A 20,288-nucleotide genomic window follows, 5' to 3' on the forward strand; every position below is an offset into this window, starting at 1 on the left:
ATAAACCCAGTGCATACACAGACCTAAAGTGTAAGTTAATACTTCATACCTAAAAGCAATGTATAAAACTTAAGACTGCTCATACTCAGAGACTTTAAGCTGTCAGTACCGACAAACAAAATTATCTGACTCAGTGTTTTATCTTAAGTGCATATTATCAGTCCTAAAACCTAAATCTGTATAAGGAAATAATAGATTTTAGTTAATTACCTGCCATGTCCATACACAGGATCTATCAAAGGCTCACTCGAATCTTCAATTTCATTTTTTATGTTTTCAATGCCCTAAAGAAACCAAGAATTCATTGGCTTATTTTTAAAACTAAAAATGAAAATTATGATAGTTTAAAAACTAACCAGTTTATACCATGAATTAATAAAACACAATTATATAAGTAACTTTTCTCCCAAACAATTACCCAGATTTGAAATGGGGGGGTGCTTTTGAAATGAAAATGGTGAGAAGCAGTTAATTCTTAGAATCTTTTCTTCTGTGTACTCTATATCAGAACAGGTAACAGATTCAATGTGTATGTGAGTTAAAGGGTGGGGGGGAGGGCCAGAGAGGGGAGACAGAGAGAGTGTTTAAGTTTCAAGAGAAGTGAGGAGAAAATTATTTTATCTGAAAGTTAATACTCATTTAACTTCAGGTGAAATTAAATTTGAACCCAATATACCTACTGAGGTACCTGATGTATTTTCTTAGATCATTAAAACACTAAATATATACACACATGATAAAGATATACATTTAAATACACAACAGTTATTTCTCATACATAAGAAAATGGAAGGTTCTCTTCTGATTGTGTGTTCTTACATATTGGTCATTCAAATGTGCACTGACAAAATGTAAACTAGGAGGGCAGGAGTTTCTTATTTTCCTGAAAGCCAATTTTCTGGTATTTTTTATCGCCCCAAAGATCACCCAAATCCCTAAAGGTCTAGCTACTGGATAAGTACAAGAAGGCCTCGGCATTTTATCTCCATCAATTTCAAAATGACAAAGATAAACTGCCATTCATTGTGCTATTCACCATTGATTCCATTTGATTATAGGCCATTTCTAAAAATTAAACGAGATGATAATCAACAATCAAAATAGTAATGATTGTGGAAATACTGTAGAAAGGATACAAACAAGTTTAAGATCTCACACTGGCCTTCCTTGTAGACAACTATACAAAACGGACTATCACAAAGTCACAATGAATAACATAATCAAGTGCCAAAAATCACTAGGGAGAGAGGGGACCTTATTTCAAAGACCAGGTCAAGGAAGAACTAGACATGACAGTTTTCTTGGCTGTGAACGACAAGACAGAGAGGAGGTATCAAAAGTTTTGAGTGTAAGAACTGGGAGAGTACTGAACAGTCATGATGAACTCATTAAGAAATCAGGCATCCTCGGGACCTCCATCACTGCCAGTCCCATTGCTAACTGACTACTAATTACTTTTCATTCTTTCTCTTAAATATGCTCCTAAATGATTTAAAATTTCTAAGTTTAAAACATGCTTCTAAAAAATATGCTCCTTTTCCTTCCATTTCCATGATCACTGCTCTGGCTTAGGGTCACCTATTTCAGGAACTACTCTTTCAGTTTCCCTGACTCTAGTCTTATTATCCACATACCAACTCCCTCCAGCACAACTCTGATACCAATTTAATGAACCTTTTAGCAACAGAAAGATCTCGTTACTCCACTGCTCACAATTTTTGATTTGTTCCAATCCTGGCCACATGAAATGAGATTTTAGGTATTTTTGCACAAGAATTCTTACATATATGCCATTCTCATCTTCCATGGTTGCCTTTCTGGTATATTATGCTACGCTAAGATAATGTCTTTACACCTGTTGTTCCCACAGCTTGGAATTTCTTCCCATAGTTACTCTGTCCAGAAAACTTCTCCCCATCCATCTAGCGATGCCTACAAGGCCTGCCCTTGATTCCACCATATGAACTGAGGCACGCCTTCTATTGTCCCGCTACGCTTTGTGCATGAAACAAACACACACACACCAAAAACACTGCCAAAATGGAAGTAACTATTAAGGGGTCTACTTTTTTGTTTACAACATCAAAGAGGAATGATTAAACAAAAACTGTACCCATATTGTAAGTTTAGTCCCTAATAAACAGTCAATGCTCAATAAACATTTATCAAGTGAATGAAGTCTGACTCCAGATATGGCAAATCCAGCAGGATAACTCAGACCAAACAGGTCGCTGGAGATGTGAGGCTGGCACTTGCAGAAAAGGGCAGGACCAGAAGTGTACAGGTCAGAATGAACCATATAAAGGTAAGCTGAGAGGATACAAAGATAACTAACAGGAAAAGATGGAAATGAAGCTATAAGCAGAAAAGTAATTATGAGGCATTACAGAAAGAGAACCAGTACAGTGATTTATCAGGTAAGCTAAGAAGGGATTGGTGTCAGATACAGCTGTTCCAGAAGGGGTTTAGGGGTCAAGTGCTTCCACTATGATCAAAGAAAATAAAATACCAAAGACCTCACTGCATTTCATAATTAGAACATTACTGATGAATCTCTGCAGTCTAGAAGATCATGGGTGAAGCTTGAAAAGTGGTTAAGTAACAGGTGAATGAGGAAAGAGAGACTTATTCTTCATTACTGGCACAAGAGATTTCAATTCTGAGATTTAAAAACAACATCAGGAGTAAAATTTCTTTCTGCAGCAGGAAAAATACTAAACTCAAATGAAAAAAAATCAGAAAAACATCTTCTTTAACCAACCTTTGTCAGTAACACAGAATACAGAAAAAGCAATACTCCAAATTTGTTTCCCCACATTGAATACTGGTCCAAGACAGCATCTCTTAATTCTACTAAACTTCTGAATGATCTTTTTCTGGGGGGAAAAAAGAATTAAGTATTAACATGATGATCAGATTGACTACATTCATAAATGGGAACATTTTAAAATTGTCTTCTACATTAAAATGCATACATACAAACAGGAGATTTTTGTGTCTCAAATTTTCAAATATAAATTTAGCCATTAAAAGCCAAAGCTATTGCTGACAACTGTCATTATACGTAACAGGTACCATTAAAATAGAAAGCCTACTTGGTAAGGAAACTCTTCATCTCTTAGGTGAACTGTCTGACATCAATGACTTCTTTAATGATCATACAGTTATTTAAGGAATTAGGTGATCCTCTTCTATGATTGTTTAAGAACAAATAAACTTGGCTTTTTAAAGCTTTAGAATTATTTAATAAATACGTGAACACCAAGGATAAGGTGTACATTTGTGGCTTCTTTTAAAATAACGTTGTATTTCAAATCAAATGCCACTCACAGTTCTACCAACATAGCTATCCTTACCTTTTATTTCACAACAAAAGATTTAAATACTCTAATGAAAACATGGCACTGTTAATGAAAATTATAGAAAGCATATTTTGACAATAAGCAGTAACACAAATATTTATCACACTAGAAATCTTTATTTTCACTTGGAGAAACATTAAGCTAAAATGTTTTTTCATTATAATGATGAAAAAGCCTTTAATGTTATAAAAGGGTGTATTTCCAAAGTTAATTTGGGAATCAGAATATTTTAAGAACATATTGACAAATTATTCTTTTTTTAAAAAATGTGAAAACAAATTAATCCTCAAGCATACAAATCTAAGTACCTTTCCACAGTATGAACAGACTTAAAATGGCAAATGTGTCCACAAGGTAAGTATTTTAAATGTTCCAATGTTACTTACTGAATTAATGCATGAAATCGCTCAAAGCCAAGCTCTTCGACAGCCAAGGCAGCTATACATAAAAGACACTTTTCAGCACTACACATGGCAAATAAATGACACAAGATACACACAGCAGGCTGTAAATACTTTTAAGCAATCAAAAGTTTCCCTCTTTCCTTACTCCTTAGAATTCTCAGTTTATTTTCCACTTTACTACAACATAAATTTATATTTCAACATCTTAGGTATCAAGAATAGAACTAAAATGGATTTTAATACTGAGAATGTAGAAAGGTGATTAAATAATAAACATTTTCTTTAAATTCAGTTGTGCTAGAATAGTTAATAACATGTGAGAAAGCATTGACAATCATAGTGCTTCACACATAATTGCAATGTGTCCTGCACTTCTAAATCATCTTTCGTTTCTTAGAGCCAAGTCAAATCTTCACAGCTAATCTTCCTCTAATATAAAATCTTTAGACTTGATGTTTCATTATTAAACAAATGTGTATAAAAAGGCAGAGAACTTTGAAAGTACACAGGTTCAACGGCAGCTTTGTTTCCTCATCTACTTGTATAACTAACTGTTGACAAGTTTTCAGCATCTTATTTAGATTATATTTACTAATAAAATTATAAAATTTTAAGAAATCAAAGGAAATCAAAGAAAGCATTTAAATGAAAAGTAATGCTTACTTAGCACAGTTCTAAGTTCCAGGCCCCTTTTTAAATGCTCTATGGGCCTCAACCTCATTTAATCCACAAACAACCCTATTACCCCACTTTATAGTAGAGGAACCTGAGGCCCAAAGAAGAATCCTCCCAAAAGCAAAAAGCTATAAACAGCAGAACTGAGATCTGAACCCAGATAGTCTCAGCTCCACAAATATGAAGTCTTTAAAGAAATCCTACAGATCAAAATGCTCACTCTAATTAATCACAAGGAACAATTTCATATATACCTTATTAAATAAATGTTAGTACTTTCAAATACTAATCCTCACTAGAGAACTGAAGAAACTGTTTCACTATGTATTCAAAAGTGAAATTCTGATTTACAATAAAAAATGTCACATTATTTTAGCCTTTCAAAGTCCGGATTTAATTTTCAAATGTTTTGAATTACTTTTTAACATCTGTAAAGTCCAAATGGATTCCTTTAAATAATCTTTTGATTTGTATGTGGGAAACAAACTGAAATTGAACCTGAGTATTCACTACTGCAAACAAGTGTGCATTACCAAAAGCAAACTACACACCACAAAAGCCAATGAAATTAATGTTTGTACACAATGTAATACTGACAAGGGGAAAAACACTTCACATTTAAAATTTCGAGATAAAATAAACCTTCTACCTAATCTTTTCCAAACTGTACTAACTTCTCTGTGGTACCTGATTATCTAAATAATTTTACTGAGTGTACAATATGAAAGTTGACATAGAGATAGTAATTTAGAGTAAAGAGGCAAGCAAAATAAAAAGCTTAGCAGGCAGGATGGTAGAAAAATATAAAACACAAGAAAAAGAACATAGTTGGGAATAAAGGAAAAAACAGGTAAAACATTGTTATATGGAATAAATTTTAATATAAGTTCATTTCATTGTCAACATCTAATGTGAATTTTCAAATTTTCAATTACTAAAACTTCTCAAATTGATATAACATTAAAAATCAATTTATAATAGTTTCATTTCATGTCTATTTTAAAAATGAAACAAAGTAAATTGGAAAATTACTAAAAAATGTTTTTTGGAGGGGGAGTCAATATAATATGCCCACATAGGTTACTAAAGTGCCAAAGTTAACATCAGGAGGCCATTTAACCTAGAACAATTTAACCCATCCACACAGAAATGCACAGCACATCCAGTGAGCACACAGTTTACTAGGATACTAATGAAAAATGTTAGCAAAAAGCTATTTTCTTATAATATTAATACATGGAGTACGTTTAGCCACATTCTTTAAAACAACTTCTAACCTCTTCAACTATTCCTATTAAGATTTTAATATCCTAAACAAAACTATTAAACATGCTTTTATGCAATCCAGTAAAATCTGGAAAATATTTTAAAACCAGCCTTAATGACATTTTTAGATTATCAACCTTGTGAGTATTTTCCACTTGTTTTCTTTAACTCTAAAAATATATTAAATTCTTTTTGAAATGCTATGTTTGAAAGGCCTAAAAGAAATGTCATTCAACTGTTTAAATTTGAAAAATTATTCCTTGCAAATATACTATTAGTAGAATTTGCCACTGTAACTGCAAAGGTGAGAGAGAGAAGATGCTGACATCATAGAGACATGCTGGCTCAAGGAGACCACTTGCCTCGTAGACAATCCTATAGGGAGAGCAAGATATGTACCACAGCAACCGAAATTTACTTTTTAGAAATTGGGTGTCTACAGTTTCCACAGAGACGAAAGTTAATGGATTGCACTATAAGTAGAACAAGTCACTTATTTAATAAAGGCACTTACAACTATCAATTACCAAAAGCAACCTACGAGCAAGTTCATTTCTAAAAAGAAACCTGAAAAGCAACTCTTTATCTGTAGTACAAATTTACTAGTTCATTCTGGCAGTTTGTAGGTCAACTATGTAAGAATTTTTAAAAACCATAGAATATATAATTCTATAGAATATATAATTCTTGTGAGTGAGAAGAGCTGTTATTTTTCTTTAAGAGAAATCTTCAAGGTATGATAAACTTAAATGAATGCAAAATTAAAACTCATAATAAAAAAACTATCTCAAAATAATTCATCTATAGTAACCATGTCCAAAAAGTTCAGGAGGAAAAGAAACAACACAGGGAAGAAAAGTGTCCCCATCTTTGCTTTAGGAAACAGCTGAAGATAATTAAGACATTTCCTAATGTAAAAAACAGTCATAATAATAATTTCCCTGTTTTTCCCAATACCATGGAAAACACTAAAGTATTTGAAGCAAAGAAAACAGAAATATGTTCTTTCCGCTTTCTAAATTAGCGTTCCGAAGCTGAAAAGAGACTGTCATCAAGTAGAAGTTAACTAGAACTTTTACTAAGTTTACTTTAAGAGATGCAGTTCCTATGGTTTTTCCCAAAAATCAAAGAAAAAATAAACAAATATAATATCCTCCAGTAATTAAAATCATCAAGTGAGAAATGAAAACTAACAAAGCTCAAGGATTAAGTAAGCTTAGGCTAAAAAACAGATCTTATACAACGTTCAAATCTTGTTCTCTCTTTAAAATTTACAGTAGTTCTATTCAAACATACAGACAAGAAATTACTTCAGGAAATAAAAGTGTGTCTTACAAGAATGTTCCACTTGGCAACTAGACTGTGCAGGGCTCCCAGAAAGGCTAGCGGTTTCCTCAGTTGTTTTTCCTCTTAACCAAGAAACCAAGCAGTAGGATCCCGAGTTGTCACAACCAGCACTTTCTAAAATATCACACAAGGTATGACAAAGGAGTTCCTTCCGCTCTTCCTCTAAAAATAACCGAAGCATACGTTACAATGGTTTTCTCTGCAGGGGACAAAAAAACCCTGTCAAATAACAATGTTAAGAATGTGTTAATTTAGTGACGAAAATCGAGCATTTTTTAGTGGGGCAGAAATCCATAAACCACTGATCTTCAATTACAGTTTAGAAAAACAATGTGCTTGAGGGTTAAAATGTCACTGCTATTGAGTATTTCCATTCAGGAGAAAAAGAATCCTGGAAAATGCAGAATTAAACATCAGAGGAAAGAATATGCTATGTGGAGTAAGCTGATACTGATCATCCCTTTCTTAGGCTGCAAACAGAGCCTTTCAGCCATGAGGATTCCCTTCTTGTAGAACCAGGTCTTGTAAGGTCCTGTGGGGACCTCTGTTTTTCCCCATTTCTGAATTAGTCTCATGTCTTTGATCTCCCAGTCCCACAGGGGGAAGGATAATGAGATACCATCAGCACATACAATGACACAATCCATTACACTAGCAGAGGCCGTTGCGGTTATGCCGCATAGTACACAAACCACTGATACTGTACTGTGGTGATGTGAGCATCAGACATTTATTAAAAATAGCACAATGCTCAACTTTGTCCTGAACCTTAGTCACCCTCCCCTTTTCAAGTAGTGTTCGTCTCCAGAAGCAGTACCACTTTCTGAAGCTTTCAAACAAAGGGGATAAGATGGCTATATACCCCATGTAAAATTTTATGCTAGAGGGAGGTTTCTCTCTCCCTTGATAGACTAAGAGTTCTTTAAAGACTGGAACTGTCCTATTCACTTTGGCACCCCACTCCAGTCCTCTTGCCTGGAAAATCCCATGGACGGAGGAGCCTGGTAGGCTCCAGTCCATGGGGTCACTACGAGTTGGACACGACTGAGCGACTTTACTTTCACGCATCGGAGAAGGAAATGGCAACCCACTCCAGTGTTCTTGCCTGGAGAATCCCAGGGACGGGGGAGCCTGGTGGGCTGCCGTCCATGGGGTTGCACAGAGTCGGACACGACTGAAGCGACTTAGCAGCAGCAGCAGCAGCCACCACAGCATTCATGACATGACAATGTTACAAAAATTTCTTATCAATATGAATGTTTCTATGCAAGAAATTTTAGAAATTTAATAAAATGTTCATGCTAGTAACAGTCTCTTTTGAATAGTTTCTTTCTTCTCTACTGAAATTTATTTTGCATTTCAGTTATTAATTAAAAATACATGACACTGACACTTTATCTCTTAAATTTAAAACCACTAGTAGAAGGTACCTGCATGGTTTGGAATGAAAGCTGTTCTGCCCTTATATACAAAACTGCAATTATAATATATTCTACCTTCTTTAAGTAGTCATTGTGAGTTCACATAAGATAGTATAAGTAAAGAAAATACCTTTGTAAACTGTCAAGGATGCAAATGTTTGTTATTATCAGGTAGCACATACAGTTCTCTGATTTAATCATATTGCAGAAGCCATGAAAGCTTCATTTGCGATTTAACTCAGAATTACCCGCAGTAGTATTCGCATTGTATAAAGTGTCATACTAACAGGTTCAGCAATACAAAGATAATCTTGAGTTTTTGCTCAAAGCTAAATAAGACAATACAAACATAAATGATCCTCCCTTATGGTATGCTACCACTTAACAGTGCACCAAAATATTTTTCCCTTAGTTGTAAAAACCTGTCTTAACCCTCTCAGTTAGGAAAACCACATTACAAAATACACATTTTTAAGATCTAGAGTCACTGTTCATGAAACTTTCGGGAATATTTAAAAAGTCAATCTCACGAAAAAGTAACTGATAGTTCTTTTTTAAAAAACAGATAATTTCAACTGAATTACTGCCAATGAATGCTGCATGAATCACTTATAAAATAAAAGATGGAGTAAAAGTTGATAAAAGACAGCTATCATACCTGGGCAATCCCTCCAAGAAGACTTCTCAGAAGAAAACAGGAGCTTCTTCAAAAGAAATGCCTTTATACAATTAAAGCAATAATTATTAGAATTTATTATAAACATACCTTATATCATTCTTTTATTCTAAAATGGAAAAAAACCCCACCTAATTTGTTTACCTCCTTTCTGATCTTTTGAATAGTGCTACAGAATTTCAAATAATCTCTTCACATTCACCAGTAACTGAACATAATTAACTTACTTAGAATATATTACTATAAACTTGATTCTAGATCTATACAATTCTTCTTTTGTAGTACATATTTTTTGGCAAATAGAAGAACTGTCTCAAAATAATAACCGCGTAACTGAAAAAGAAATTTACTGCTTCATTCACAGAGTGAAGGCCCTATGGACCAGGAAAAAAAATCGACGTTTCTCTTTGATTCCTTTGAGGAAAGAAAGCTAAACACAAAAGTGGTTCTGTACTAGTTCTCATTTGTGATACAGGAATACCACTGTGTGGGTCACTGATAAGGAGTTCCTAACTTTCTGATTTAACTCAAAAAGCTTTAAGATCCCAAAGAAAAAACAAACCCATTTTTAACCTTTTCTTAAGTGTGCCAACTATGTTACATTGGTGTTTTGATAGATAGCAGTTCTGAGTATAGTACTGTTTCCTTCTCAAAGTGTAGTTAACCTGACTTGTTTATTTAAGAGGCAGATCCTGATGCTCCACCTACTTTATCTCCAGCAGGCAGATTCAAGAAAAAGTAGTTACTATGGTGATTCTTACTCATCAGTGTCTGAAAACAGTAGTATACAGATAAGAAAACTACTTTTAGTTGCTACTGCTGCTAAGTCGCTTCAGTCATGTCCGACTCTGTGCGACCCCATAGACGGCAGCCCACCAGGTTCCCCCATACCTGGGATTCTCTAGGCAAGAATACTGGAGGGGGTTGCCATTTCATTCTTACTCATTAACGTCTGAAAACAGTAGTATATAGATAAGAAAACTACTTTTAGTTAAATAGACCTAAAGTTGAATTCTCGTACCATTATTTTACTAATTAAAAATAATAGCACAAACTTTAAAAGGTTGTAATGAGGATTACATGAGATGATCCAGTAATACACTTAGCACAATACCTGGCACCTAATAAGCTATCAATTCTAAACATTTTAACAAAAAAATAAGTAACATTCTATGATATTCTCACAGAAATAAAATCTACAAATACTACAACCAAGTGCTTCTGACTTTTCCCCAAATAACAAAGACCATAAAATTGAGTAACATAACTATATTGCAAAACTGGAAAAGTGAGGTGGGACAACCATTATTTCACCACTAATAGAACCACCATTCGCATTTTGATATACTTCCTTCCAGTCTTTCTTTCATACCTGTTTTAAATTTTAAGTGAGAAGCCTAATGGGTATGTGATTATTTTCCACTTTTCTGTTTTCCCACATAATTTATAAGTCAATCTCTAACTGTTTACCAAGCTATTAAAATTTACTTCAACATTATTCCAAGTTTACATGACGTTACTGTGCATTAGGTTATTTGCAATTTTTTAAAACTACTATACATAAAAAACATATTTGGATTTGCTCTAAAAAAGCTAATTCTTGAATACAACCTTTCGATCTTAAGGATTATTTCTTCAGGAAAGATTCACAGAAGTAAAATTATTCTCATCAAAGAATCTGCATTATTTTATTATGGTTTCAATCATAATGTAAAATTCCTTCCCTAGGTCATACTACAAGTTTATGCTACATGGAGCTATCCGTAGCTACAGAGTGTGCCAGTATCACCCTACCCTTATATGTACTGGCAATTCTTTTATATATAAAGATTAGGAAGAGTAAGCCTCTGGGCAATTATTTTATATCTAAAGATAAGGAAGAGTAAGCAAAAGAATCTATTTAAAAGTTTTATTTGTACTTTGGTGGATTCCTAGTGAGCTTGGGCATCTGGATTTTTTTGTTGTGCAGCATCATTCCACCTGCCATGACTGCATATACTTGCCCATCTCACTCCTGAGGTTTAAGTGTTTTTCTAACCAATGTGTACGAGTTCTTTGTCTAAGAAAGATATACATTTATTGCTAACATTACCTGCAGATATTTTTCTGAGCCTGGAACTCATTTATTCTCTTAGAGGGTTGACAACCCATTATTTTCAACTTCCCGTGGTTAAGTGTCATATCAAGAATAAACTTGGTACATGGTACAAGACGACCCAGATTCAGTTTTCCCCCTCAAATTATCAACCTGTCATATCAGTAGCATTTACTAAACTACATTGTATTTCATCATTGATTTGCATTCCTTCTTATTATGGTATGCGATTAATTCCAGGTAAACTATTGTACGTAACATGGTCTACTAATGTATTTTCTACTTGGTTCCATAATGTCTATTCTTCTAGCAAAAGTGCCATGTTCTAGAGTTCAGTTTTAAAAAGTTCAACATCCAACTCGCACACTTCCCTTCATTACTCTCAGTAATTTAGTTTTCATTTTTACATTGAAATATTAAAACAAACAAAATTCTATAACCAAAAAAGTTTATGTGACTTTGAAGCTAAGTTACTACCTCAAAGATATATCTTGATTTTGAATATTACAATTATTTTCTGTTATATAACAACTCCACTTGCAAAAATAACTACCATTTTGGAAATATACTGAATTTTATAAAACATGAAATTCCTGCTGTTTATCTTGCATTTAAGTATATTCATAAACTGGTAATAAAGACTCTAAGGTACTATCTGGAGAAGGAAATGGCAACCCACTCCAGTATTCTTGCCTGGAGAATCCCATGGACGGAGGAGCTTGGTGGGCTACAGTCCACGGGTCGCAGAGTCGGACACGACTGAGCGACTTCACTTTCACTTCACTAAGGTACTATCATGGCCCAAGAGGGTCAGTGGTAATAAAATCTATCTTGTATATGAACAAGACACAGAATCCTCAGATTCAGAGAAGATTCCTACTAGCAAACCAAAACCTACCTCAGTTGTTCAACAGCTCTAATAACTAATTTATAGTTAAATTTATTTATACTCCAAAATCCCTAGGCAAAGCTCATTCAAATTTTTCTTAATTAAAAAAAATCTACTAATGAAAAAAATGTATCAACTTTACTTTTTAAAGAGGAAACAATGACCTACAAAGAATATATTTTAGAATCAACCATAAAGGAAAACACTTCTTTTCTTCTTCAGAAAATGCACTTTAAATTTAACAATGTAAGTGTATGGAGTTTGAGAGACAAATTTATTTTGCAACTAACAGTCAGGAAAGCATTTTTTATGCCCAATGAATAATAAATACCACATTAAAAATGTATTTTCAAAATGTGCTGATTAAAACAAGCAATAAATTCAAGTTTCTTTTTAACAGTTCTGAAGTTATACTGCTGTTTAGATATCGTAAATATCACAGCAAACTGAAAATTCAATTCTCCGTTTTAATAATTTAACAGTTCATGGCAAACCAGCCTTTGAATTTCAAACAATACAACACATAAAAATTCAAAATCAAATACACACACTGAAATTCACCCTTTCTCGTGTGCAAAGAAAAAAAAATCTTTTTTTTCTTTTTTTTTTTAATTTTGGGAATTGTTTGAAATCTGCTGTTACTGATTTTATTTTAAAGACCAAAAAGCTACAGCCTAAAACAGTATATATTGTCAACTTACTTTAAAATCTGATTAAGTTTTAGGCCATGAAAATATTAACTCATCTTCAACTTTTTTGAAGAGTCATTTTAAGAGACAGAACAAATACAAATGGTACCATGATTATGGTATAAATACCTTTGGCATAAATTATTATTACTCAATAGGATCACTGTGTAAGATGTCATGGTCATTATTTTCAAGAAAACATAATAGAAAATTTGGAGTTAAAGTCAGCCAAATGGTTACTGCTGTGTAAGCTACTCATATTCTGAATTCATTTTTATTTCAGACATTTAAAGCAATTTACATGAACACAAATTAAGAGGTAACTGATCATGCTTCATAATTACACAGAGAACAGGTATTAGAAAACACAAAGTCAAGGAGGGAACATTTGAACACGTCCCTCTAAGGAGTTGGTAAAGTAGTCTATGTTACCTGAACAGGTGCAATAACCGCACAGGGGCCACCTTCAAACTGTTCTAATGCAGATCCCTCTGATTCACTAAACACAAACCCTAAAAATGAAAGCAAGCAGCAAAGATTAAACATATCATTCAAGTAGTAGCTGAAAGAATTGTTAATGTACTTTGCTTTGATAGAGAATCACTTATCACAACAGCGAATTATCTTTAAGTCAGTCCATTGCTACAGTTCTCAGCTTTTTGGAGGATAAAAGAACCCTTTGAAAAAAGATATGGAACCTAGGCTCCCTGTCAAGTGCACATGCGCGCACACACACACAGTTTTGCACTCAGGGCCCCCTATTAAGTGGACTAAAGAGGGACAGTGTAGACATCAGTAAAAGGACACAATCTGATTTTTTTAAGTAATTTAATATACTGGAAGAAAGACTAGACAGTTTACTGAATTTAAACAGAAATTTTAGGACTCTCTACAGTTATCTGTTTTAGTTTCATCTTTGAGTCACATTCTATAAGCTAAAAATTAAAGAGCATTATACACTGATGGCTTCCCTGATGGCTCAGACGGTACAGAATCTGCCCGCAAAGTGCTGGAGACCTCGGTTTGATCTCTGGGTTGGGAAGATCCCCTGGAGGAGGGCATGGCAACCCACTCCAGTATTCTTGCCTGGAGAATCCCATGGACAGAGGAGCCTGGCAGGCTACAGTCCAAGGGGTCGCAAAGAGTTGGACATGACTGAGCGGCTAAGCCCAGCATATACACACCAAACGTGCTCATACTGGCTCCATCTTAATTCAAGTATTACCAAGTCGCACTGATTGAGAGCAGCCAGGACAAGCTCCCACAGAGAACACGGCACACTGTGGAGATATTGTGGCCAAAGTCAGGAGAGGTGAGTTATTATCTGTACAATCTTCAGGAAATCATTTCACTTCCCTAGGCCTCAGGATACCTAGCTTTAAAACAATCATTTCCAATTCCAACATACCTAATGGTTATAATTCAGTCATTTATCCAACAAATATTTCATGACCCTCAGACACGACACCAAACATCCAGGGTATAAATGACATGCATGCCAAAGTCCCTCGTCTGGAGAAGCCAACAGTCCAGATGAAGACAGACATACGAACAAATCACTAAAATAAAGGAATAAATGAATGTTTCAACAGAAGTATGAAGACAGTGTTGAGGAAACTGAAAGGAATGCCTTTGCCTAAATCAAGTCATAACAGGTGACTTGAAGGCTGACCTTGAATGGAACTTTATCAGAAAGGCAAGCGTGGGAGAATGACTTTCAGGCAAAGAAAACATCTTTAGTAAAGGAAAAAGGTGTGGTAAGAACAGGACAAGTTCATGGATCAGAGGGAAATGTCATACAGCTGAAGGGCTGTATGGGGGCAGGATGGTGAGAAAGGAGAGATGACAGGACATTCATACTGGGAAGGGCCACATCATGACAAGTACTAATTAAAGTAGTAACACAACCATACTGGTATTTTGCTTCTTTCTTTAAAGGACCAGAATGGGGAGGAGACCATTTCAACAGACCCATCGAGACAGTGCCAGACTAATAAAAACAACACTAATGTTGAGAGAAAACACTATATACAAACAGTATTTCTAAGGTAAAAATTAAGATTTGATGAACATATGCAAGTGCAGCAAAGGCTGGGTACGTAAGAAATTAGACCTAACTCTGTTTCTACCTTGAGACACTAGGTAGCAAGTGAGTTAACAAATAGTATGGAGGACACCATTCCAGTCCACCTCCTCTCTCTTTACCTTTCAATCTCTTTCAAATGGGATTTAAACATGTACCTCCTATTTAAAAACAAAAGTTCTCCTTAAGATTCTACCAGAAGGTCCTTGTTCACCCAAAGGAGTTGAAAATTTAGCACCACCCACCCCCCACACAAAAACCTACACACACTGTTTACTGCACCTTTCCTAATTGCCACAACTTGGAAGCAGCCAAGATATCCTTCAGTGGGGGAATGGATAAATAGTACATACAGAAAATGAAATATTATTCGGTGTTTATAAAAAATAATGGCTTGCAAGCTGTGAAAAAACAAGTTATATACCATATGATTCCAACTACATGACATTCTGGAAAAGGCAAAACTATGCAGACAGTAAAAAGATCAGAGGCTGCCAAGGGGAGGGGAGTCAGGGATGGGGTGAACAGAGCACAGAGGATTTTTACGGCAGTGAAAATACTCTATGATGCTATAATGATGGATACATTCCATTATATTTTTGTCAACACCTATAGGATGTACAGAACCACGAATAAAAACTGTGGACCTTGGGTGATACTGATGAGTCAATGTAGGTTCAAAATTGTAACAAACACTCTGGTGGGACATATTGACATTGGAGGAGGCTGTGCATGTCATGGGAGCACAAGGTATGTGGGGAAATCTCTGTATCTTGCCCGCAATTTTGCTGTGAACCTAAATAACACTGTTCTAAAAGGAAAAGTCTTAATTTAAAAAATCATTTGACCATTAAAAAAAAAAAATTTTTCCATCCAAGACTCCAAACCCCACTCGCTCAAAGCATACCTAACTGTCTGTATGCACTGTCTCAATTTCCTTATCTCCCAATTAACTCAACCCACAATAATTTGGTTTTCAACCTGTGATTGCATCAAACTCACTGTCACCAAATTCACCAATGACCTCTCAAGAGAATCATCTGAAATGCTCACCACTGACTTGTGAAAACCTTCTGGCCCTTGGCTTTAGTGGTCCCTCTTGTTCCAAATTTTCCTTTTTTGTTTCTACTCTGTATCAATGTTGATCAGCAACTAAATGCTGAAGTTCTTCAGGTTTTGTCTTTAGAGTCTTTGTTCTTTTCATTCTACATGTTCTCCCTGTGTAACTCATCTACTCCCAAGGTTTCCACTATGGGTTATAATCAGGTAATCTCCAAATAGAGCCCTGACTGGAACTCCAGTCACTGACAAAATCTAAATTCTTTAACATGGTCTTGTATGGTCTGGCTTCTGCCTGTATCTCCTATCTCATCCTTTGATACTTTCTTCTTTAGCCTCCAGGTGTGCAGACTTTCTTTCAGACCCTCAAATATCCCTTCTCTCTCTGGTTTCTCATGCTTTGAACATGTTCCCTCCACTTGAAACACTTTCTCCAAAAAACTCCCACTTATCTTTAAGGCTTCACCTTGTAAGATCCTCTTGGTTCAAGGGCCCAAAACACATCTGTATCTGTCCATCTCCACTCCACTCTGGTTCACCTTCAGGTTCTAACCACCATCATCTTTCATCTAGAACACCTTTAGGAATTTCCAGTCAGGATCCCCCTACCCCATTTCACCCACATCCCAACTCCCAACCCACCCATTACCTATTGACCATAAATTTACCAGAGAAATAGTCTAGAAATGGAAATCAGTTTTTCTTATAGACTGCTTAAAACATTCAAATGGTTTCTTACTGCAATTAAAGTAAAATTCAAACTCCTTTTTCATTGCCTAAAAAAGACCCTATATGATCTCTCAATCCCACCTTCTCTCAGTTCACTCTTACCTTCATCATACACAGTGGTCTTAGTCCTCAGAACATCTCAAGGTCTTTACCTGGGGCCTTGGTGTCGGCTGTTCTCTCTGCATGAAATGGTCTTTACCCTTCTCATAGCTGAATCCTTCTCATCCTAAAAGCCTCAGCTGAGGTATTAACTCCTCAGAGAGATGTTCCCTGACAAGGCTAGCTAAGTAAATCCTTCCTACCATTCCCCAGACCAACCAGGACTTATCATCATCTGTAATTACATTATTGTTCATTTGTTTATTATGTCTTGCCTTGCAAGTATCCTGCCTCTCTTACTGACCACTGTTTTCCTAGTGTGTTATTATTAATACAGTTAATACTCAATGAATACTTGCTGAAGTTTTGGGAGGAAAGATAATGGGGGTGAGCTCATTCACATCCAACTCTTTGTGAAGCCATGGACTGTAGTTTGCCAGGCTCCTCTGTCCAAGGGGTTCTTCAGGCAAGAATACTGGAGTCGGTTGCCATTTCCTCCTCCAGGGGATCTTCCCGACTCAGGGATCAAACCCATGTCTCCTGTGTCTCTTGCATTGGCAGCTGGATTCTTTTCCACTGAGCCATCTGGGAAGCCTGATAATGGAAATGTTTGTTTCTAAATTCAGTCTCTAAAATGTGGCGGGGCGGGGGTGGTGGGGGGGTGGCGGGGGGAGGGATATGGGTCTGGAGTCAAGGCAGGGGTGAAGATTAAAGATAGCAACCTGAATCACCCTAAACATGGCAGTTAAAGTGAATGAGAACACAGAACAAAGATAGTGAAGGCGGTTAACATTAAAAAAAAAAAAAGAAAAAGAAAAAGAAACAAGCAGATGCTGAGTCAGCAAAGAAGACTGACAAAGACTTGAAAGGTAAGAGAAAAAACACAGTGAGGCCCCAGAAAGGAAAAGCACGCAGTCACCTGTTTCAAATGCTGAGTGGAATAAAAACATAAATGAAAACCCTGGATTAAGCATGTCACCACGGGGAATACTAAAAAAAGGAAACTTAGAATGTTAGGAAGAGCAGTCAAATTTTAAAGGGCTGAGGTGTGATTCAGAACACAAGCAGAAGGAGAAGCTGCAAACTATGTTAAACAAGTGAAGGGAAAAAGGATGATAGCTTGAAGGGTAGCTGGATAAAGAATTATTATTTTACAGACCGATGGGCATGAGTTTAAAAGAAGGAAAAGAGTGACCAAATGGAAAAAGAGATAAGGACGCTGAGTTCTGAGAAAGCTGAGATGGTACACAGTAGTGCTGGACTGGATAAAGAGGTTCTCAAAGTGTGGTCTACAGAACCCTGGAAATTCTAGTGACCTTTTAGGGAACCTGCTAGAGGTGAAAATCATTTTTACTATAATACAGATTCTCGGTTTGATATTCACAGTGATGGTACAAAACAAAAAGTGGGTTATGTTACTGGTGCTTTAGCACATATCAAGGCAATGCCATTAAGCTATACCAGCAGTCACTGTACTAGGAAACACCCTGATATGCTCTCAAACACACAGAAAAAGCCAATTTAACCTAAGAAAGCTCTTGCTAATGCTAATCTGATTAAATCTTTACTTTGAATACAAAGTACTTAAAAAAAAAATAGTCTGTATGACATAATGGAAACTACCCATGAAGGACCTCTGCTACATACCCTGTACAGATGTCTCAAAGAAAAGCAGATGTGTAATTTTTTGAACTGTGAGCTGAACTAACAGCTTGTCTGTGAATGTTATTTTTACTTTGAAGAGCTACTAACAAACTATGATTATTTAGACTTTTTCTCAGAAGTAAATGAAGTGAGCCTGATACTTCAAGGAAGAAAAAAACTGACAGCACTTTTGCCAGCAATAAAATTTCAAGCTTTCAAGTGATTAACTAAAATTCTGGAAAACTCAGGGCCAGCACTGTGAGCTTGAAGCTTCCCAATACTCAAAGAGATTTTTCTGACAGGATCAGTGAGATAATAATAAATATGACTTTAGATATCGTTTAATAATATGTGTTAACATTTGGAAGATTTGCATAAACCAGCAGACCAATAATTTCCAAACAACCGATGCAAATGGTTACAAATTAATTCACGGGTAGAAGATCCACTCAAAGTACAAGACAAACCAATGGATTTCATTTTAATACAGTACAATCGTTCATTAATGTGGCTTCAGATTTCATATTTCAACTAACCTCTAAGAAACTACCATTTGCTGAGTTTGAGTGTAGTATCAAAGAAGAATATCCACAATTATTCGAAAACGCTATTATGATTGCTTATATGTATGAAGTGCTTATATGTATGAAGATGGATTTTCTGCATACACTTCAACCAAAACAACAGACTGAATGTAACAGACTGAATGGAGAAGCAAGTGAGAGAATCCAGCTATCTTCTAATGAGCTAGGCACTGAAGAGATTTTTTAATGTAAAATAATGCCATAGGTCTCAATTTTTTTTCATAGTGAAGTCTTCAATAATTTTTAAGAGTGTAATGGGGCCCTGAATTTAAATAAACTTGAGAAAAAGAAAACTTTAGCCGGTTTTCAACTTAGAAATATGGGCAAAGAGGAAGTGAAGAGATGTTACTGACTGAGAGCAACAGAATGAGGGGCAGAGAAAACTGAGAATATTAATTCCAAAAAAAACATAAGAGTCGGCAGGATAAAGAACTAAGAGAAATATTGAGGGCTCAGCTAAGGTTTAATTAGTACATCTGTACTGATGCTGACCACAATTTGCTCCAGAACACACAACACGTTGGGAGAAACAGAATAGAGGACACGCTAAATGTAGGCTAAAAAACAGGTATGATGGATGGGGCAAATTTAATAAGGCAAGTTTAATAAATGAGAACTAAGGGTGCTGGTGGTCTCATCAAGACAAGCAAAACTGAGATCCAACCTGGAAACAAGAGGTGAAGCCAAGGGACCTCTATTCTTCATCCACCTCTTTTCCTAATGGCAAGAAAAAAAGGGTCACTGGTGTTGGGCCTAAGTGCAGAGGTGAAACTAAGCTCTTCCAAACTTTCAGGGTATGTCATAAATAAGTATCAGTAACGGATTCTTCGGAGAAGGCAATGGCACCCCACTCCAGTACTCTTGCCTGGAAAATCCCATGGATGGAGGAGCCTGGTGAGCTGCAGTCCATGGGGTCCCTAGGAGTAGGACACGACTGAGCGACTTCACTTTTCACTTTCATGCATTGGAGAAGGAAATGGCAACCCACTCCAGTGTTCTTGCCTGGAGAATCCCAGGGACGGGGGAGCCTGGTGGGTTGCCGTCTCTGGGGTCGCAGAGTCGGACACGACTGAAGCAACTTAGCAGCAGCAGCAGCAATGGATTCTTGCCTTTCTTAAAATCACTAATAATGTTTTTCAGTTTTCAAGGTCCATGGGTGGGGCTTTTAGACTGAAGTACGTTATGATGAGTTGCTTTTGTACTTTAGAGATAAAAACCCCAGGGAGAGAATTCTAGGCAGATCTGCTTATACCAAATTCTGTTTAA

General features: G+C 35.9%; 1 protein-coding gene across 3 annotated transcripts in view; it reads right to left on the reverse strand.

Moving 5' to 3' along the window:
• The window catches only part of MINDY3 (MINDY lysine 48 deubiquitinase 3), an 83,713-nt gene that overhangs the window by 58,095 nt on the left and 5,330 nt on the right, over positions 1 to 20,288 (reverse strand). For 2 of the 3 annotated variants that reach the window (XM_055543894.1, XM_055543892.1), the window contains exons 2-7: positions 13,257 to 13,336; positions 9,134 to 9,194; positions 7,043 to 7,216; positions 3,749 to 3,800; positions 2,762 to 2,876; positions 211 to 284 (exon numbers count right to left, since the gene is read on the reverse strand). In XM_055543894.1, coding sequence (XP_055399869.1) covers positions 211 to 284; positions 2,762 to 2,818 — 131 coding nt within the window. In that variant the 5' untranslated portion in view covers positions 2,819 to 2,876; positions 3,749 to 3,800; positions 7,043 to 7,216; positions 9,134 to 9,194; positions 13,257 to 13,336. Of the gene's footprint in view, positions 1 to 210; positions 285 to 2,761; positions 2,877 to 3,748; positions 3,801 to 7,042; positions 7,217 to 9,133; positions 9,195 to 13,256; positions 13,337 to 20,288 lie in introns of those variants that run through there. The other variant, XM_055543893.1, reaches the window with a different exon arrangement.

This window comes from Bubalus kerabau, chromosome 13 (assembly GCF_029407905.1).
Source record: "Bubalus kerabau isolate K-KA32 ecotype Philippines breed swamp buffalo chromosome 13, PCC_UOA_SB_1v2, whole genome shotgun sequence".
NCBI lineage: Eukaryota > Metazoa > Chordata > Mammalia > Artiodactyla > Bovidae > Bubalus > Bubalus kerabau.